This window comes from Chroicocephalus ridibundus, chromosome 1 (genome assembly GCF_963924245.1).
Source record: "Chroicocephalus ridibundus chromosome 1, bChrRid1.1, whole genome shotgun sequence".
Taxonomy (NCBI): Eukaryota; Metazoa; Chordata; class Aves; order Charadriiformes; family Laridae; genus Chroicocephalus; species Chroicocephalus ridibundus.
The window spans coordinates 179,242,892-179,265,104 of NC_086284.1; the positions used below are offsets into that span (position 1 = coordinate 179,242,892).

Genomic DNA, 22,213 nt, shown 5'->3' on the forward strand with positions numbered 1-22,213 from the left:
AGCATTATGTGGTTGCCTTGTTTAATGATTAATTATTTACTATTTGCTTATGTGGATTAATACCGTTTATTTCATTTGAGTCAGCTGGAGAATGAGCACAAATATGCTGTTTTAAATCTGCCAATCGGAAGGCATTTGCAAATACATCAAACTCTGCTCTCTTATTATACTTTAATATTAGACACAAAGTCTTAGGGTTAATATTTCTGAAGATGGAACTTCTTTCCCACAGTATCATTCAGTCCTCTGCAGAAGTGATTTACAGATACTGTGTACAGTTTTATTTGTGTTTTGTATTATTTATTTATTTTTAAAGAAAAATCATCCTTTATTATTAATTGGGTTTAGCAGAGATTATATAATTCTACCAGGTTTTATAGTCTGTCTTAATGGGGTTTTAATTATGGTTAGCCAGGTAGCTCAACCAGTAACCCTGTTGGGGTCCTTTATCTTGCACACTGTGCAACCCTGCTGAAGCCAGAAGAGCGGCACTGAGCACGAGATGGGACGTGGAAGAGCAGATCAGACCTCTTGTGTGATGGTCTGTTTAATTTTCTGGGGAAGAATAGCTGCATTAATTTGTAACTAATTTTATTTATTAATATATTTTGTTAGTAATGTGTCTCAGCATTGAGTTCTTTTGCAGGCAGATTCCCTCTGAGTCCCAGATAGCTCCTTGGATTACATTACATTGTATTGTTTGTCTTTGTCTATTTTCTTGGCTGAATTCAACTGATGTCTGTGCATTTTCTCATACAAGGCTACGAAAAATCTCGAAGCTTAAACAACATAGCTGGCTTGACAGGCAATGCTCTGCGACTGTCTCCAGTAACATCACCCTACAGCTCACCTTGTCCTCTAAGGCGCTCTCGGTCTCCCATCCCTTCCATCTTGTAAACCAGATGGCATCAATCGGCTACATAGTATTAATTCAAATACTGTTTACCACATATGGGAAATAAATGTAGCATTAACCATAGGCTCCACAAATATGGTATAACTCCTGCATGATATAACTGTCAGTAGTAAGAAATGCCCCTTGGGTAGCTGAAGATTTCTGTCTTGGTTACCTAAGGTAGCGCTTCTCCTTTTATCTACGATATTGTCCTACTTTCCTGTGGCAATAAAAGGACAGGTAGTGGATGCCGTTGGCCAGTATATTCAATAAATAAGTGTATTTTCAGGGAGATCTACTTAAAATAACGTGCTTCCAACTAATTATCAGTCACTCCATTGAACCTCCATTTCTTGTGACTCTAATCCATTCTGAAGATGTCTGGAATCGTGTCTTGGTTGCGCACAATGTGACTTGGGTCTGCTCATTTGCATGGACCATCCTGTCTCCATCACCTGACAAGCAGTGTTGCCGATTGTGGAGACCACAGAAGGCTCTGGATGTGTGTTCTCGCATTGTACCATCCTGCTGAAATGAAAGCACTGATAAACCGGTCTGCATGTGGGATTGTTTTTCTTTGTTTAACATTTTCCTTTATTTTTTAATGATCTACTTGTTTATAAATGGCTTTACTTTGTGATTAACTTACTTTGGTACTGGATTGCTGTATCAGAGTTCTGAATGTCTCCGGTTGTTTGCACACAGATAACTGCAAAGAGGTTGTCATTACTGGTTACACGCAAGCAGAAGCCAGATCTCTTTCTTAATGGCTTGGGGAAGGCACAAAACATGCAAGAAAGGTAAACGCCATCCAGACTTGCAATTTTAAGCTAGCAAGTGCTGCTTGGTACTGTAGTCATTTCTCTACTCCAGGGTTCTTCAACATTTTCAGAGGCTGAGTACCAAGTAAAATTGAGACCATTATTGGGGGCTTTTTTGTACCACTGTAAGAGGGTAGTGGTTTTCAAGTTGGGTTTTTGACCAGCCTTATACCTCTGGCTCATGAGCTTCAAAAATTTCCTCAGTCAATGTTTTCTGAGGTGCTTTGTCCTATATGTTGTTTGTCTGTCTGTTTTGCAACCTGTCTACTGTATTCTCCATCTGTCTCCATAAAGCACAGAGATACTGTTAAAATGCCCCCCTCTTTTAAGGTTAACTAAGGACGTTTTTCTCCTTTTCTCTTTTTTTCATATGGACTATACTGATGTGTATAGATACAAATATATATATTTTTCAAGTGCAAGTTAGTATCATCTAGACTAACTCACATGAGCACTCTGAAGATTTTTTGAGTGGGGTTTAGTAGGGGCTTTACAGTACTGACCGGTTGCCTATTGCATCAATCTTCCTCCTAGCAACCAGCGTTCATTACAGTTTTGAAACTGTATCTCCTCTAGTGGCTTTTTCATTCAATATTAACCTCTGTTTATGCAACAGGACAAATGCAATGGCAGATTTTATGTTCTGGGCTGGTGAGGAAAAGTTACCCTAAACTGCAGAGTTTTAGGACTACACGGGGAAGACCGTAACAACCCAAATCTTAAGGGATCCTTGAGATTGTTGAATAATCCCTGATTGTCATGTTTTATTTTTTGTTAGGAAAAGAAATAGAACTTATTGTTGATCATGTGACATGTTCTTCTGTATACAGCCTAGCCCAATAGCATGACCTGCATGTCAGAATTCTTGTACAATAATGTATTTATCAAAGTATACATTTCTGATATTTAGAGATGTACATTGATTTAGTTTTGGTAAAATATTGTCAATAGAGAGATTAACTGCAAACAGCTTTTAGCAAAGGAATTAATATTATATCTGGTGCTGCTGTTATATTAACTACAGTGTTGTACAGAATTTATCATGGATTTTTGACTGCTGAAAAAGGGACAATGGAATTTAGCCATACCAAGGACTGTACTGGAAAGAGACTGCTGCTGCTGAATGGGCCCTGATAAACAACTCACGCCTTGAGGAGGTCACTGAGACTTTACACGGGAAGTAGAGCTTGTTAAAGAAGATTAAAGACTGCTTGTAATTACTGCTGCCAGAGGAAGGGGTGACTAGTCACTGTTGATGAGTCAGCTGTAAATAAAACATGTGTGCATGGAATATCAGTTTTTATCTATATCAAGGAAAGCTGAATTCAAGTCATCATTGCTAAGGCTCCATGCAAAGACCCACACCCCTGTGTGTATTATTCCTGGTTCCTGCAGTAAATTGTGCTGTGGATCATACAAAGACACACACTTAATAATGATAGTGATGTAAACTGCATCTGTCTTGACTTCTGTCATAATAATGGTATATTTTGCAAAGGTCACCAATACGAACAGAGTAGGTTTGCATAAGTCCTTGCTTTCTCAGTTTGCCATGACCTATATTTGTATGAATTCTAGTGTACATGCCAAGTCTTAAATTTACTTTTCACTTTGATAATAGAAATATGACTGCAGACAAACATCACTGACTTTGTTCACAGCACACAGTCTTCTTTCATTGTTACCTCAAAGTATAAGTATTATGAAAAATAAAATTCTGGCAGCAAGACTATTTTGGGTTTGTTTTGTGTTTTTTGTTTTTTTTTTTTTTAATTCAGTGTTGCAAACCCAACATAAATAAGTATAAAAGTTGTATTAAAATTATATCCTACAAATGTATATTTTACATAAAAGAGATATTCTTTGATCAGTTACTTTCTGTGATTTTTGTGGTAAATGGATCTAGTCTATTCTATGTTTATGAGGCATTGTAGTGCTACGATGTGGTAATTATGTTCTCTCCATCCTATTCAGTGGGAAATTCTCCAGAGTCTGTTTTGTCACCCTGGTGTCCCGATTGTAGGGACCTGTCCCAGTTGTGAAACTCTGTATCGTGGAACTTCTGTGAACATGTCAAGGTGCATGCACAATCCTGGTGAAAACCAGTGGAAATGTAATACCTGAATTGGAGAATAAAAGGCAAAAGACCTGGGGAGGAACTTGGAACATATCTTCTGAAGTGGCTCATGCGCTTTCTTTAGCTGTATCGGTCCCCTGCCTGCCACTGGCCATCCCAATTCTCAAACCAGTTTCCTGGGGTTCTTGAGGAGCTAATTCAAAGAGTAGCATGAGCTGGGTTCCAAAGAAATTTAAAATCTTCCTTCTTGTTAATGACCCCACGCCTTGTGTGGAAGTTGTGATTGGGCTAGATATTATCAGAGTCAAGGCAGTTTTATTGCATCCTCATGTGAAGTCACCCTAAAAAGGAGGTGATAAATGGTTACTTAAAACTTCTAATCCAATACTGTATTTGAGGCAACCAGTGAAATCCCTGAATACGAACAGAGTGTCTGAGAGGGGTGAGGGAGCTAGTACAGCTGTACACATGATCTGAGAGACTATTACCGCAGTATTTTGGAAAAGGTGCTGGAATGTAAGAAAGATTCCAGAAAACAGGATCAAGAGGTGTTCAAGTTTTGGAAAATGTGTTATAGAGACATACCACGAAAGCTCAATGTGCTGAGTTTGCCCAAAGGTTAAGAATTGACTGGACTGTGACCTGTGAGCAGTACCCACGTGAGGAAGAGGTGTGGTGGTTAGCCAGGACAAGGCTCACAGCCAGCTCCAGTCAGGCAGCTCTGATGTCTGCCCCCAGGCACCAGTGAGGAGCCCCAGGTGGGATGCAGACAAGGTGGTGAATTGTGTTGGGCAAGACCGTAGAAAACACTGACAGCCAGATGGTGCCTGACATCTTCTACTGTCTCTGGATGATAAGGAGCTTAAACCTGGATGGACCTCCACTGACACAGGACCTTGAGTCCAGAATATCCTGACTGCAGCTACTTGGTTTTCCCCTAGAGAAGCAAGCCCATGTTTAAATGTTTTCTTTTAAAACACACCTGGAAGACAAGCTGATGGTGAGTCCGCTGACTATTCGTGTGTCTTGGGACTACAACCCAAATCTGACTGTTCTAAGAGGAAGTGTTGGCTCAACCAGCAGCCCTCAAAGACTGCCCCCCGTTCATCCCCTGCTTCTGGGCTCAAGGAGGAGTGAGTGGGATGTAGGCCACCAACGTTTGTCTTTCTCACACTGAGGAAGGCTTTGAACCTAGACTTTGCTCTTCAGTGTAATGCAGTTCTTATGTCTCAGATACTATGTAAAGGATGGACAGCACATTTGCATTCACTTCTTTTGGCCTTCCTTCAAAAATAAGTAGGTACAATGATCTTTTGTAAAGGGAGTCCTCAATGTGATGTGCTGATGCAGAGCAGATCTATCCAGGCCTCCAGAGGCCTTCAGCCCTGCAGGAGGAAGACTTTTGCTGGAGAAAGGAGTTCTAGGTCAAGCAGGAGGATGTTGTGTGTGTATGGGTATCCAGTGGATCAAATACTCACCAAGGGGCAGCTGAGGGAATTTCTGGGCCTGCTTTAGGAGTCCAAAAACTCATTTAATCCTTGTATAAGTAAGACTTGAGGGTTAGAAGTCAAAACTAGGTAGAGTTAAACAAGCAATGGGTTTAGAAGTAATGCACCCATTAAGATAATTTACAAGCTGTTGCTTGTTTGACTTTTAAAGTTGTAAAATCAAAATGTCCAAAATTAGCATCTTTTTGAAAGATAAGCCAGTGCAACAGCAGGGTTGGTGCAGAGGTCAAAAGCTGTGACGTATTTTGCAGATGAGCAGATTATGGGACCTTCAGATTTTGAACACAGTTATTGTTCTTATGGGGCCTCATTCAGCACGGAGAAAACATTGCATTCCAGCAAACATTGAGACACTGTATTACGAGTGTTATAGGTGCGTACTGTAAACTGGTTCCAGAATTGCTGAGAAGCATGCAGCTAATGATAATTAATATTATGCTGTGTGTTGGGGGCTTTTTCATGTGTGAAACAATTACCGTTCCTAAAATTTCTCTTACAAAAGATCCAGATTAAATTAAAACTGCTAAAAACTGTGGAAGCCTCTGTTCAGATGGGTTACAGAAAACTAGAGGGGGAAGGGACCAATCTGACATGAGCAAACTTGCCAACATATTTAATGTGAAGAGATGAATTTTAAGAGTCATGAATGAATTAAACTATATGAAAGAGGAGGGCATTTTATCATCAGAATAAATCACGCCGAAGTCAGATAAAGGAAATTGGAATGGAAAACTGCTACTAGATAGAGAAAATGAATATATTAATATGCTGTATTACAAGCAGTGGCTTGAACAATTCCATAATAGAGCCTTTGAATACTAACCAAGTGAGAAGAAATTACCAAAAAAACTGCAAAGGTTTCTATCAAGTTAAAGTTATAGGAAATATTAATATTTTCATAATACATTATTTTCCCCTAGGAAATACTTGTCATTTATTTAATTTCTAAAGAGACAAGTTATTTTAAATAATGTTGGTTTTTAAAGTCAAAACTTGGCTCATGAGCAGATACTGAGATCTTAGTGTTGGGTGTTGGGTACCTAGCTGGTGTGCCATAACCAGCATTTCCCTCTGAACTGAATCATAGAATTGTAGGGGTTGGAAGGGACCTTCGGAGATCATCTAGTCCAACCCCCTGCCAAAGTAGGTTCACCTAGAGCAGGCTGGACAGGAATGCATCTAGATGTGTTTTGAATATCTCCAGAGAAGGAGACTCCACAACCTCCCTGGGCAGCCTGAATATCCCTGGGACATGTTGAAATGGCAGAGGTGTCTGATTCCTGGTCCTAGAGATGCAGGTCTGTCACACGCCGGCTCCATGGGAGCTCCGAGGTGGGCTCCAGCCAGGTGTGAGCAGTGCAGAGCTCCTGGCTCCACGGCACAGCCTGTGGAAGCACCCCGAGCTGCGGTCAATATGTGCCTTCTCATTGCCTTCTGCCAAAATACTCGTGCTTCTTCCACCCTCTGCAACCTCCTCCCCAAAACCCAGCCTTCTGTCGCTTGCATTTTTCTCTCATGAGCATGTTGATGAACAGCTGACAGATTTCAGATTCATACTTTCACAGCTTTGCATTCACAGATGGCAATATTCTAGCATATTTAAAAAAAAGAAATCGGAGGTGGACACTTTTTGAAAATTTGGCACCAAAATGTTATGCCTTTCATTTAACATCTCCTGTATTATTTTCACGTGGAAGACTAGAGATCAGTTTAAAACCAGGGCCACAGCTAGGTCATACCGAAGCTTTCAGGATGTCTTCATTTTATATTCTGTATCTGGTTAGAGCATCACTGCATTTTACTATCACATGAGGCTCTCCGTTTTCGCTGCAGATGGGATTTGGAGATAAGATGCTAGGGCAAGTCAGAGAGTACTATTTTAAGTTAAATGCTTTCTCTGTAGAATGGTTGTGCCTCCTATAGGACTGTAAATATGAATTGTAATATGAAGAAAAAGCTACTGCTTAGGAAATACTGAGGCTGTAATAGATGGCTGTAATCCATCTTTGTCTTGCAGAATGGTACAGGCACCCTTTCTTTAAAACATGGAAAGCAGACGATTTCATGACAGCCTCCTCAGACCTGCATAAGATAATGAACTACCAAAATAAGAAAGTGGAAGGTGTTTCCTTTGACCTTAAGATAGCTTATTTGCAAAAGCAGCAAGATCAGATTTATTTAAGAAGCTTCGCCTTTGCAGTGAGACAATGCAAAACTCCATCAATCTGAAGAATAGTAAACCGTAGCCACATTATCCTATTAGGCTGATGCTAAATATAGAATGGATTTTCAGTTTCTTACAGGGATTTCCTTGCTTTGTGACTAAATGCAGCACCAGGGTTTTGTGAAAATCTTATTTTCTTCATGCTTATGACTGTTAGTACAATGCAGTGTTTGGCGCACTGAAAGTCTTAAAACGATGCCATTTTTTAGTAGTGCTTTTTGCATTTTGCCGGCATGAAAAATCAGGTTTCTTCTGAACTGAAACAGTGGAGAGGGGAGTAGAGGGAGCACTGAAGGACACGGTTTTCTTGAACTCTTGAGGGAATCCGCTGCATGTAACTGCGACCACACAGAAATAAAAATAGGCAGCTTTCCCTATGTCAGTGTCTTGACATTGACTGTAACTTTTCCAGTTCTGAAACTCCTCTTCATAGTTTTGGTTGGAAATGACAGCAATAAAATTTATTTAGTTACTGCTGTTTATATCCACTGCTTAACCCTTGGTAAGTTTGCTTAAAATCTGTGAATAATGGAGCAATTAAATAATGGAGCAATTATAGAGCTTAACAGCACTAGGACTGAGCTCAGAGAAGAACTTACGTGTGAACTTAATAGGTCCATCTGTAATTATTGAAGAGTTTTCTCGGTAGAGGACATTACCTGAACAAGATCCCAGTGTGAAATGGCCTCACCGAAATGAATGGCAAAACTGTCCTTGGCTTACTTAAGCAAGACAGGGTCTCGGGAGGCAACTGGACATTTCCAGGACATTTATCACCAACATCTTAGTATTCAAACATATTTCAGCTGAAATAATAACAGTAGTAGTAATAATAATAGTAATAGTGATGATGATGATGTGATTTATTGCGGTGGTCACTGATTCTGGTTTGAGTACAAGTATCCATAAGGATATGCAGCTGCAGCTTTTATCTGTGCCCCATTCCCCTTTTCTCCATCCTCCACCGGCTGTCGCAGCTGCAGCAGAAGGGCCCGTGCAAGTGCCGGGGGCTTCACATTGAAACTGGAAGGTCCAGCCTCCCCACCGGTGCAGGGGTGAGGAGTAGAAGGCGATTGTCACCTCCGCACCCAACTCACCCACAGGGTGCGCGGTGACGCCTCTGTCCCATGCGTGCCTGGTGCCTTCTCCAAGCAAACCACTTCTCTTTCTCCAGAGCCACTACACAAAGTGATTTTACCCATATCTTAGATATACCTCTTTCAGTATGGATCGAGTATCTCTGTGAGAGCCTGTAGACAGAAAAAGGACCCGTCTCCTTCCTGGCATGGGAGCAGAGGCTCAGTGCAGAGGCAACATGTCCCTGCTCCAGCACCTGCTTCTCCTGGTGCTTTACTCGCTCTTGCAGATGTGCAGTGCCAAGGCTACTTCATGAACATTTCCCCTCCACTGCCCCAGAAGTAGTTTCTTTTTCAGCACTTTTCTCGGAAGAGGACGGAGTGTGCAGTCAGAGCCTGCCTGGGTGGGAGGTGGCTCATGCTCAGGTGTACGTGGGACTGACATGTCCCCACACTGACGCCCAAGATTCCTTCTCTTTTTTTTTGTTGCAAGAAATACATCTCTGACTGAAACCATCCTGAAACCATCAGGTGTACTTCAAAAACACTTCTTGGAAGAGCATTTGGCTATCTGAGAAGCTGTAAGCAGAGTTCATGTTATGTGTTTGGTTTTTTTTTATCCTTCTGCAATTCCTGAATCCACTATGTGGATTATACCCCTTGTTTTCTTTGCACATACCTTCACTGCTCTCTGCGTTCTGCAGCTTTCCTAGCTTCAGTCCTGCCCATCCTGTATTCAGGACTTACCCACATGCCTCCTTTGTCTGCCTTTTCATTACAGCAAAGCTGGAGCCTGCACAAGAGCTGCTGGGAAGGGGAAAGGTAAGTGAATTTGGACCTCAGTCACAAGGGTAGAGGAGTACAGGACTGAATCTCCTCATGAAGCTGACTAAAACTTGTTGGAGATGTTGCCTTATGCAGTTGGGTCCAGCCCAGCTTGGAATGAATTTGCAATTCTCTGCAGCTCCTTTTGTATGGCCACCACAGTTGGGAACATTAAATTTTGGAGCCACAAAGTGCTGTCTGAAAGCAGCACAGCTGTCAGTGAAGAGCAGTTTGCAACTGGAATATGGCCAGTGCCAGGGACACCGCAGAGGGACATGCCAAAAACCGGACAGAGATGATTGCTTAGAAATCAAATTCAGAAATTAGATTTTCCAACCACATATTCACTGAACTATTGATTTACCAATCAATATAATAGTACTGAGGAGAATGATTGGAGTGCTGAATATATCATAATTTATCAAAAATGACAAATACTGATGTGATTTTTTCTGCCCTTTTTTAAGGCTTACTGTAATACCAAATTTCCTTCCGACCTGAAGATAAATACAATGAAAATAGGTGCATTAGCTAAATTAATGTCAGGGAATAAACATCCCTTAAAGATAACTATAAGAATTTACTTTAAGAAATGTTTTTATGTGCTAGTCCTAGACAAAAGCTGTTCATTAAGTTTTATTCATAGTCCTTAGTACCCTTCAAATATGGAATAATTTCTAGACTTCTGCCGCCTATTACTGGGAAGCCTGTTGTATTTATCGGTATTTGAATCTTTGGGCAGTAACTGGTAAGTTTTTGATTCAGTCATTCCTGTGCTGCCTTTGTCTATTTAAAAATACTAGAAGAACCATGTTAGGTGCTTTCCCTAAGTTTTCAGGTGAGATGTTTTGTACCAACTGGCAGGGCAGGTAGATGTATGCTTAGTGCCAGAGATGCTCCAGGTTAATGGTCTGTAGTTCACAGCAGGTCCTCGAGGTGATCTTTGGGGCTGGCTTTGCCTCTCCATAAAGTTTCATCATGCACAGCTGAGAGAGGCTCAGCATCTGTCTATGGCTGGCACTGGGATTTAATTCCCTGCTTCCCTAAAAAGCCCGTCCCGGCCTGCTCAGCAGCATGGACATTCCTTGCAGGGCACGTCTCCGGTGTTACACCTGCATCGCTGACACCCTTTTGGGTCTTGGATGTGATTTCACCCCTGCAGCTGGATGTGTTGTTTGGGACCCAGCGGCATTGCGTGGGGTAAGCGCAAGAACATTCAAACCTTAGCACTAAACTGTGCAATCCCTGAGAGAAGTTTTAGGGAGTCAGCTGGAAAGTGCTGCCTGCCCAAGAAGCGGTGTTATGCGACAGCCACGGCGCTGCTGCAGCACGCGTCTGTATCCTCTTCTGAGGATTCAATGAGGGTTTTTTTCTCCTGTGCGGTGGTGGGCTTCACTCGCAGAGCTGCCGGCAGCGAAGCAGAGATGCACGGTGAGTGCCAAACACATCGCAGCCCTCTCCTCCTTCCCCTCCACCTCCGCGGCTTTGCAGGACAGTCGCATTGTCCCAAAAATGTTTGAATAATGCCACATCTGTGTTTTACAATATCGTGTGCTCAATATAAACTATAAATTGTACCGTGTGGCACAAGGCGGCAAGGCAGGGGATCTTCTCCAAATCTCTCTGCAGGAGTGCGCCTTCAGGAGCTCAGCTGTAAGTGATAATGACACAGATTATTTTTTTTTTTTCAGAGACAGAACAGGACTTTGTGGTTTTGCCCATCGGCTAGGTGGGTGGACTGTAGGAACAGGAGGGTCGCACCTGTCCCTGAGAGGTGGGATAGGGGACAAATGTGCACCGAGTAGTCCCAGTGTCCATGCACTGGCCTGCCTGTGCCACAATCCAAGGGACCTGTTGGACGTGGACCACACTGTGAGTGGTCTAAATCAGTCTCAGTGACCAAATCCTGCTGGTCCTCATCCGGGGCACAGGTATGGGATGCTCCAGAGGGGTGCAGCATCCCCGCTGCCCGCATGTCCCCTCCGGCTCACAGCCAGAGGCATCAGGCCCTTTGCCACAAAGCTGTACCTCGCTTCTCCGCGCTCCCCACGTTTTCTCTTTTAGGGCTTGGTCAGGCTTCTACAGACCAAGGGAAAGCAGAGAGCATCCCCCAGGGTGGGGGCACAGAGAAAGATTTACTCCTTGGGTACGCTGGGTATGGGGAGATCCCCCTCTCTTGGGCACCATGCAGCCGCCAGCTCCTCTCCTTCTTGCCCCATCTTCCCCCCCCACCCCCCAGCCCATGCATCCCTAGCAGCTGGAAAATGAGAAACCGCTGTGCATTTCTGGCCCTGGTGAGGATTTTTCTTCCTTCCCTGATGCTCTATGTAATAATGCAGTGTCACTGTGAAGGTGACATCAAGTACATTTGTCACCACAACCAGCCCAAAACAGTGTGGTCAAGCATAAGGCAAGGTTTGTTAAATGGCTCCGTGGGCCAGATCTGGACTATAGATCCATAGAGATGCAGTTATTATGCATTTTGCACAAGGGATTGTACTGGTTTTGGCTGGGATAGAGTTAATTTTCTTCATAACAGCTCATATGGGCTATTTTTTGGATTTGTGACCAAAACAGTGTTGATGATAAAAATATTTGAGCTATTGCTGAGCAGCGCTTACACAGGGTCAAGTCCTTTTCTGTTTCTCGCGCTGCCCTGCCAGTGAGCAGGCTAGGGGTGGTCAAGAAATTGGGAGAGGACACAGCCAGGACACCCAACGCCAACTGACCAAAGGGATGTTCCAGACCATATGATGTTGTGCTCAGCAGAAAAAGTTTGCAGGGAGAGGTTGCTGGGGCTGCCGTTGCTCAGGGACTGGCTGGGCATCAGTGGTCTGGTGGTGAGCAATTTTTTTGGGGGGTTTTGTACCATTTGCTTTTCTTGATTTTGCTTTTTTTTTTTTTTTAATTATTATTTTACTTATTAACCTGTCTCAACCCATGAGATTTCCCACTTTTACATGATCTCTCAGAACCTGCTTTTGGTTGTGTTTGAGGTGATAGCAAGTCTTGTTTGTTTCCTTGGATGTTTCTGCCTCCAATTAGTCAGGCTTGAACATCCAGTTTAGGTTCTACATATTTTTTTTCCTTTTTTTTTTTGCAACATCATTTTCTCTTTCAAGACCAACTTGAGGCAATTTCAAGGAGACATCAAAAGATGGCAGCTGTAGTTGAAATGCGAGTGCCAGCTCACAGTTACACAGCTGCATGTGGTCTTTAGCCTCATCAGGATTACAAGGCCACCAGTGTTTCCGAATTAATTTTACGTAGCTTCAAATGGGTTTCTGTTAAAAAGCATACTGAAATAATACAAGGAACCACCTTCCCCCCTCGAAGGATTCAGACAAAAAATAAACAAGGGAGGAATTCTGTCCTTTCGTTTGCACTGTGGATCTCAGGTAACGGGTTTTGTGGACAACAGACTGATTGTCAAACGTGCGAGGAAAGAGCTCAGGAGCTCTCCCTCCTACCAGGGTTTGCCTTCATGTTTCTTTTGCTTCAGAAGTCCCCTCTCCCCAGAGAAAAGCAGTGCCTGGCTATAGCAGGGGTTTTGGGCGTGGGCGCTCTGGTTCTACAAGCTTTTGCCCTGCTGCAGGTCCACACAAGCTCACTCGGGTGAAAAGGTCAGGCTATTCTGTTCTTTAGCTGGGGAAAAAGAAACAGCACAGAGCAATGGATAAAAGCTGAGAGCCTAGCGATTAGGACCCTGGGATTCACTGAAATCAGTGGGGTTTAAGCTCCTAAATACTTCTGGATCTGGCAGATTGAATGGATCTGCTCTGGACATGGGAAACAGAGCTCTGTTAGTCCAACCATTAAATTGTTACATTGTCTTAGCTTAAATGCTGAGTGTTCTTTCTTTCCTTTTCTTTCTTTCTTTCCTTTTCTTTCTTTCTTTCTTTCTTTCTTTCTTTCTTTCTTTCTTTCTTTCTTTCTTTCTTTCTTTCTTTCTTTCTTTCTTTCTTTCTTTCTTTCTTTCTTTCTTTCTTTCTTTCTTTCTTTCTTTCTTTCTTTCTTTCTTTCTTTCTCTTCTTTCTCTCTTTCTCTCTTTCTCTCTTTCTTTCTTTCTCTCTTTCTTTCTCTCTTTCTCTCTTTCTCTCTTTCTTTTTCTTTCTTTCTTTCTCTCTTTCTTTTTCTCCCTTCCTTCCTTCCTTCCTTCCTTCCTTCCTTCCTTCCTTCCTTCCTTCCTTCCTTCCTTCCTTCTTTCCTTCCTTCTTTCCTTCCTTCCTCCCTCCCTCCCTTCCTTCCTTCTGTTTTTTTTTTTTTTTTTTTTTTTTTTTTTAAATGGGATAATATTGCTCATCCAATTCTCAGCCTCACATTGACCCTGGGGGTAAAGAGGGTAAGATGCTGTTGGAAAAAGCCCTTCCTTGTATGCACACCAAACACAACTGCTGTGAAGAAGCTGCTATTCTCTTTGGTGGCAGGTGACTCGGGAGGGTGGCTGATAACCTCTCCGACATTGCCACACGCCGAGCTGTGGAGTAGAAGGCTGCAGCGGGGCTGTGAGCACTGAGGCACTGCCAGGACTCAGGAGCTCCAGGCACCACTAATTCCTCTGTCGTGCTGCACTAGCACGCAATAAAATAGCACTCCATTGCCCCAAAAAGAAAATTTTTTCCATCTCATCAGATAATGCATCAAGTAGTGCTTGTAAGTGTGAGTGCAGTAAGCAATGCATATGCAAATGAACCGAACATTTCAGAGCTTAGCACTGAATTTTTAGAGCTATCTGGGCTAGTGTGGTGTGCCATGGATTTCCATTGCATCGTACACGGCTGCCCGGAAAGCAGAAGGAAGCCACAACCCTGCCTGGCAGCAGGCACCACCAAATCATGCTGCTCGGTGCCCCACGCCAGCAAAGCCATGGCAGGGGACATCCCCTCCCTCTGGGGACAGGCGTTTGCAGTTCAGGATGTGCGCTCTCAAGGCGCTGGCTCTTGGGCAGCATCCCCACAGACTCCAGTCCCTTGGCATATGGGCACTTCACAATCTGCCACAAGCTTTAATTTGGACAAACTCATTCTGCCTTTGGAAGCCCTCCTCAGTGAATTCAAATGGATTTACCAGCACTTTCTTTTTTTTTTTTTTTTCCTGGGGAAAAAGGAACAAGGACAAAGAAAAGCTATACTTGCAAAATAGTACTGCATAGCTTTGAACACTGTTCATCATAATGGTTGTCCAAAAATTATGTTGACAAGGAAATCTGAGAAAAAAAATAACTTAAGGAAGCAGAATTCATGTAATCTAATGGATGCCCATTAGTGCACTTCCTTAGTTTTCATCTCCTGAGTCTTTAATCACAAAGATTCCTATTTACTGTTTCTAAACAATCAAAATGCAATAAGAACAAAAATAACCCTTTTCAATAATCATCCTAAATGCCTGATATTGTGTTTTTGTGATCTTGATCACACCGAGTTCATTGGTTTCCCATCCAAATGAAAACTAGAAAGATAATTCAGTTTTAATTTCTTTTAATATTTGACAATATCAAAATATATGTCTTTCTTTTGTGGAATACAGAGACTGCTATACACTGGAGAGACACAGATTTCCCCAACACTAATTTTTAACTGCCAGCATGTAAAGAAATGATAACGTAATGTATTACTGGGCAATAATGAAAGAGCCTCTGGCAGCACTGTGTTGTGTGGGTGGTGTCCAGAGTTAAGGGTTCTCAACCTTTTTGCTTTCCTCCCTAGTGTATCAAACACTTAGTGAAAGCCATTATAAGTTGGTATTAACACAAACTATTTTTAACGCACTGTGATAGCAAGCTGAAAGTAGTACGCTGCATAAAAAGTCTCCAATGAACTTCCATTTCAACAAAGTCATTTTCAGATGCCATATTTATTAGCCCTTTTCATTGAGATTGTGTTCAGGTATCATTAATATCTCTAAATATTCTGGGCAAGCTGTTTGCAACATGGTAGCTTTGATTCATCGTTCAGGAGATATGCACCATTCATGTTCCATGAAGAGGAACATCTCAGTGCCCCAGACATTGGTCCTGTTTCAACCATGCAGATGTTAACACGCTCCTGCTTGTCACGCCAACTCTCTGCAGAGCCCGAGCCGGCGTAGACAAGGAGTGCTGCAGAGAGCAGAGCTCTTCTGCTGCAAATGTATGACACACACATATATTTTTGCAATAACCCCCCTCACCCCCCCAGTAGTCATTAAAATATTCAAACAACGCTAACTGGTATAAACACTATTCGAACACTCCAAACTGACACAAATACTGAATGTCTCATTTGTTCCTCTATTCACAGCATAGCCAGCCTTTTTCAGGAAAGACATTTCTTCCTGCTATGTAGCACAGTTTCAAAAAAGGATTTGAAATGTGCTGGTGAAAGGGGTATGCGCACTACGAGAGCAGACAGTGCTTGCCCACCGCAAACCGACAGGAGGGATGAAAGATGCGGGGGATGCTCAGCAGGGCAAGACAAAGAGCTCAAAGCAGCTGTACGTGGGGCTGCTCCCCAGTCAGGACATTATGGAGTGGTGTCAACAAACCTGCCTCTATACACTGGGAAAAAACAAAAAACAAAAAAACTCACCCCTCCATCCATGAAAGAGATGAGAAGGATTCAATTTTCTTGTCAAGCTTGCCCAAAGCCCAGTGCAGCTTGTTCTCGGAAATTTATAAACAGTATGTCATACATATTGGCTACATTAAAAGTTCATTTACAGTTTGAAGGAAAGAAAACCTGATGGCTCATGGCCAGTGTGGAGAGTTGACACTGGCCCATCGACTACAAAACTTGGGAATGGGATAACATGCATCAGTTCCAGCTCCACCCATACAGCATCCTTGCCTTTGAAGTGGGATGCCCGTGGTTCACTTCCCTCTTCAGCCTCTAACTGTGGATGTGAGAAGATCCAGATTGCTGCTGTCATACTCATGGTCAGAGCAAAGTTGCAGGAGCTACAACTAAGAAATAAAATACAAGGACAATAACACTTCTACAGTTTGTGGATTTTTATGTCTCACTCTGCCTCTCACCTTGTACAACTGTAACTCTCTTGGCCATCAGAAGGCGGCTGTAAATGGCTTTGACTGAATCAGACTGAGGGGCTGCAAATGCTGCCTATTGCTTTATACACGGTCTTTGAGTTTCTGCCCACATTTCAATTATTCCTCAGCAGCAGCAAGGCAGTTTAGGTATGTGACTTTTCCGGAAGACTCACATGGAAGTGCGCACTGGCTTGCAGATTGGCCTCAAGCACATTTTTGTTCTTTTCCTCAAAACAGCATCAAAATGGCATGGCAGCTGCTCTCACATTTTCAAACTGGAGTGGCCCAGTGAAATTTTCTTTCGACTTTGGAAAGACATGAAGAGGACTAATGCAAGGTGAAGTAAATAGCTATTACTTGTAATAGAAGACCGGAGCTGAAGATTAAGAAAAATAGAATTGCAGGAAAAAGCATTAGTGGGTACTGTCATGTGCAGACATCAGAAGCCACTGGTTAATATACAGTATGCCAAGCCCAGGCATCTTTGAAGAATGAACGTAACTTTGTGCAGAACAGAAAAAAAACAGCAAAGATGCAAGAGAAAGATAACATGCTGAGTTTTAGAGTTTTACTGTAAACCACTCATCCAAAGTCTGCCTCTGCCCCTGAAAAGATTAATGTCCTAGAAATGTAACTATCAAAGAAATCTACATTACCTGTACAGCTCTGAAAGTGAAAAACAGTAAAGGAGTAAATGAAAAGAAAATAATTCGGGACTAAAAATTCAGCTTGAAAGTTTAGCATTTCTTACTGCTTTTGAGGATATAAACAGATACAGAAAATTATTTCCCTGAATAGATCTGGGGGGAAAATTGATATATATATATAAAAAAATATAAATATAAATATAAAAAAATGTATTTAACATCTATGGATGAAATCTTAGGCATACATTCTGGAACAAATTCTTATTCTCCTCTTCCTGCTCCAGAAATTTTCATATTGATAACATTTGTGAATACTATCTAACATAAGAAAACAGATCCGAATGTGGGTTATTTTGAGTGTGGAGCCCATGGGGTCATGTTTAATCTGTCTCTGGTTATCTGTGATTGATTATAACAACCACATCCTTCAGCTAACTGGCATTTCCTGAATAAATATTACTATGTGTGAATTAAAAGTTCTTTTATCTACAGTCATGTGCATCTTCAACTTTGCATTTTGTTTCAAAGGTCAGTGCAGGAAATACTCACTGTCCTAAAACTTGCTTGTTCTTATTGTGATGATTGAAATAGCGCATTGAATTCACATTATAGTCTGCACAAAAATGGATTTCACTCAAATTAAACTGAGGTGCCAGTAAGATTCAATGACAGAAGTGTTTGTTTAAAGCAAATCCAAAAAACTCTTATGGGTATGACTCTAATAAATGCATTAAAAAATAAGTGATGACTCGTGTATAATATTTGACAGCAGACATCCAGATCTAGAAAGGAGATTCTGATAGTTTTTAAAAATATATCTAAACAGAAGTATTTTTTTTTCACCAGGTTAAATAAACCAATGCTTACTTTGCTCCAGGCAGCAAGTTTTTCACTTTTCTGTGCCACCAACAAGGGCAGTTTCACTTGAATTGTCTTGTATTTTGGCACATGTGACAAAACTTTAGACTTTCCGTAATGCCACAGTTCGTCTGAGGTCATTCTAAAATGTCTCTGGTTCCCTTCTGAAATTTTTCAATCCCTGAATGACCCTCACACAGCCTTTTGAATGCATTTTTCTGTAAGAATTTAGGAATGATGCACCATTCTGTTTCTAAGAAAAAAAAAAATTAAAAAATCCACCGCTGAGGTCTCTGCCTCTCACAGATGCAAGGGGCTGAGAATATGCCCATGGTAGCATTTAATGGGGGTGATAATTGCTTTAATTTCCTTCTTCCAGGCCTCATCCTCACTTGTTGTCTGAGCTCTGGCACCCTTTTAATCGGACATTACAGGCAGAGTTGCGCTGGTCCTTGCTTGCTGCACTTGAAGTGTGGGTGTCTGACCACTGAGCCCCTCTCGGGCTTCCCACTCACATCTGTCTGGCGGTGCAGAAGTTGGTTCTACACTTCGGAAGCTGCAATGCTTCAGTCATTTTCTGGTAATACCGGTCTCCTAGAAAGTGCCTCAGCATTTTTAATATAATCAGCAAAGGCCTTCATTATCTGTATGCTTAAGAACCTGGGAGGATGCTGATCCAGTTTTACTCACAGTGTTGTGAAAGTTGCCCACTTCTCCATGGGGAGCATGGAGTATATGCACAAAGCACATGTTGGTGTTAAAGGGACTGTCTGACACTCACGAGATCTAATAAAATCAGCCAGCATGGTTTGATCAGCATGTCCGGGGGACCTGCATAATGCGGTTACATTTCCTCCGTCACCTGATACAATTTTTACAGCCTCTTACTATCACTTCTTGTGCCATCATCATTGTCTTCTGCTGTTACAAAACTTCAGGACTCTTTCAGTTTCTTGAGGTTTGGTTGGATTTTCATCTCAAGTCCACGGAAAGCCTCTGCCTGGCAATTGCTCTTATGCTGGCGATCAAGGCAAGAAGGTCAGCCCCAAAAGGCTCGGTTCTCTATTTAGAGTCTTTGAAATCCTTCCTTACCTGGACAATGCCCACTTGAGTGAAGGCACCAGAGATTTTATCTTTTAGGGTAATTTTAACCTCTAAGTTTTTCCACTAACAATTTTATCTTTGTCCACACCAGTCCTGACACTATGTTGTTCATCAGTTACTCACAGCCGAGGCATCTGGAAGTTGTCTGCTTCATCCTTTATCTTAAAATTTTGGCATGTCCATCATTTAACTGGCTCTGACTTGAGGCAACCTGTTTCTGAGAGTGAGTGTGTAAGTCCTTTACACAGCGCATGTTTCTGCCAGAAACGCTCTGTCATGATTGCAAACCCCCTAGATGAATGTCAGGGCTAATATCTAAAATCTTCATTCTGAGACATGATCCCTTTCCAGCAGAGTAGTTAGGTACACTTGAATGCAGGCACTTATGCAAGACCCATTGACTTTAGATGCATTTAAAACACGTCTTTAAGTGTCTTAGTGAATCACCATTATGATGAAAATCTGGTCTGGAAAATAATGCCCTTTGAGCAGATAAAGATCTTGTAAGGTATTTCTGTGAGATATTGCTTAAAGATTGCTTCCTTTTCTAATTCTTCAATAAGGTGACTCAGCTCCTTCTGATCATTCACAAAAATGTGCTGGAAATGTTTAATCAGTTCAGGAAAATTCTGGCAGCTTCAAACTGAATCTCTCTTCCAAGGGCGACTGTCGCTTCTGCTTACTAATAATCAGACATCAGAAAAAAGAAAAGAAAAAGCCAAGCATAAATTAACCTGGAAATAGCAGCATTAAATGTTTAATGGCTCCGAAGCCTGCACATCTTCGGGTTATTCATTAATGTAAGTATATGTACTGTCATGTCCAACAAGACTTTTCCTTGGGGAATCTCATACCTTTATCCATGGATTATAAAACCCACCACTCTGTGGTGTTGTTCCATACCCCTTTCTGGTCTCCCCTTTAGCTCACTGTACAAAAGGACTTGGGTACTGACCTGACTTTCCCCCTCCGCCATTAGCTCCTACATGCAATCCCCAGAGCCTCCAAGACACTTCTTACTGGTGCCTAACTCCAAAGGGATCTAATTTTCCAGCACCAGCAGTAAATCCTCACAGCTGCCTCAGGAATGCCAGCAGCTTTCCCTGTCTCGGGTGGATCAACAGCCGGGAGGTTGCAGCCCTTCCCCAATTTTGCAACAATGGCTTCATATGCTTAGGTTTGGGGATGGAGGTACAGTTATCAAATTTTGAGGACAATAAGATGTCTCTGTGCACGTGGAAGTGGGTCACCCATGTCCTTGAGCCCCCATTCCCTCAGCTTTCCCTAAGATTCCTTGTCTCCAGATTATGCTTTCTAAAGCATGGCCTCGCAACCTCCGTATACTTTGATCTTAAACCCTTGACATAGGTGTAGCATAGAGAAAAGCTGATAAGGTAATATTTTAGCAACAACATTAATCAAATATTTATAAACTACAATATAATTCCTTAGAATATCGCAGAGCTATTTCACACAAATGGAGCATTGGTAAATTTTTAAAACACTCAGGCCACTCTGAACTACAAATTTAACAGGAACACCTGAGTGACAGCTGGCTTTCATGAACAGAAATTCAGCTTGGAGAAAAGAAGTGATCAGCAGGCTGGCCTATTTTGGGGAATGGCTGGCGGTCTGGCACAGGGGATTCACAGGCATGGAAAGCATGTCACTCGCAGAGAGCCATAAGGGAAACTCACAGTGTCTCAGGTTTGCCGCTGTGATCACTGATCCATCTCTTTCCTGATAAACTTCATTTTTACAGCGTGTAAGAGCTGCTGCTGTGCTTTCTCCACCTTGAGCAGACTGCCCTTCTGAATTAAACCCTGTTCATGGAATATGGTCTCTTAAAATTTAGTCTTCTTCCAGCATTTATCAAACATCTGTTGACCAAGACCTGCTTTCCTGTATATCTCTTCTCAGTCCACTGCAGCAAAGAACATGTGATCACCTTGCTGATAGCATCTTCTCCTTCTTTCCTCCCTTCTCAGTTTGACTTCCTATCTGTTCATGATGCCTTGCCTCAGGTGAGATCTTGGCTCGAGTTGTGCAGGGGAGGTCTTCGTCCTGGGATGTTTGTGTCCTGCAGGCAGGTACAACCTGGCTGCCTTTCGGTGGGCTCCCCCACGCAGAAGGAAATACAGGCGTCTTGTTTGCAGGATCAGGCTCTTAGGGTGCAAACTCCTGTTCTCTTCTCTGTTTTTTGGGGCTTGCCGCATGCTTTGTGACACCCCAGGATACACCGCGGAGATGGCAACACAGGTCTTTAGGAGGGGAGATGTGGCCTGATGCACAGGAAGCCTGCAAGTCAGAGTACTCGAATTGTCTTCCCAGGTTTGCTTCTGACTTGCTGGCAGAGGTTAGGCTGAGCCTGTTCCCCAGTTTTTATAGCTGCATTAATATTGTAATATGCGCTGAGGTCTTTATTAAAGTGAGTTTTATGAATGTCAGAATGATGATTATTTGGCTCAGCCGCATTCTTCTGAAATGCTTACTCACATGAAAAATTTTTTTTTCTCTTTTCAGAGGTTTGAAAGATAATTTGGCTAGATTGTTCCTTTCAAGTAAAGCAATCTCACATTTGCCATGGCTGGATGCGAAGTTGTTCAGTAGTATCATTGCATTCCTAGCTTGCTATTCATGTTCTCAAAGAACTTCAAAAGGGATGCTTTGATGTACTTATGGACTTCTTCCAGCTGGTGTATAGCACATAGTGTCTGTGCTTTTGCAGCAAATCATAACTTGACTTCTGGGATTTTTAGTATTTTACTGACTGCCTGAGGAAGTATACTGAGGGGTGCCTTTTGAACGACATACAGGAGCTGGATAACAAGATGACAGTCATAAATGAAATATTTACATCAACGGCAAAATACTCTGTGCTCCTGGAAAGTGCTAACCACTTCTAAAATCTACACTTCCCTGTAGCTCCTCTTTAGATTTCTGCAAAGAGAAATGACAGTGTGTGGCATCTGAGTTGCTTCTGCCTTCATTGTCCCCTGTTTCTCAGCTTCCCAAAGAGGCTTGTTGAAATCCCAGTGATCAGCATATGGATCTGAGCTTAACAGTCTCGCTGGCTCTGCAAGCCCAGTGGCACAGTCGTTATCCTCACCAGGTGGTAACAGGGTTATTAAAACTCCTCTCTGCAGGGAAGGAA

The 22,213-nt window shown here is 42.3% G+C and overlaps 1 protein-coding gene across 6 annotated transcripts in view; it reads left to right on the plus strand.

The window, feature by feature from the left end:
* Positions 1-3,886, plus strand: part of KCNC2 (potassium voltage-gated channel subfamily C member 2) — a 104,905-nt gene extending 101,019 nt beyond the window's left edge. For 2 of the 6 annotated variants that reach the window (XM_063322931.1, XM_063322928.1), the window contains 2 exons: positions 1,601-1,695; positions 2,741-2,874. In XM_063322931.1, the coding sequence (XP_063179001.1) occupies positions 1,601-1,662 (62 nt within the window). In that variant the 3' untranslated portion in view covers positions 1,663-1,695; positions 2,741-2,874. Of the gene's footprint in view, positions 1-760 lie in introns of all 6 variants that reach the window. The other 4 variants (XM_063322924.1, XM_063322926.1, XM_063322930.1 and 1 more) reach the window with 2 other exon arrangements.
* The last annotated feature ends 18,327 nt before the right edge of the window (positions 3,887-22,213 follow it).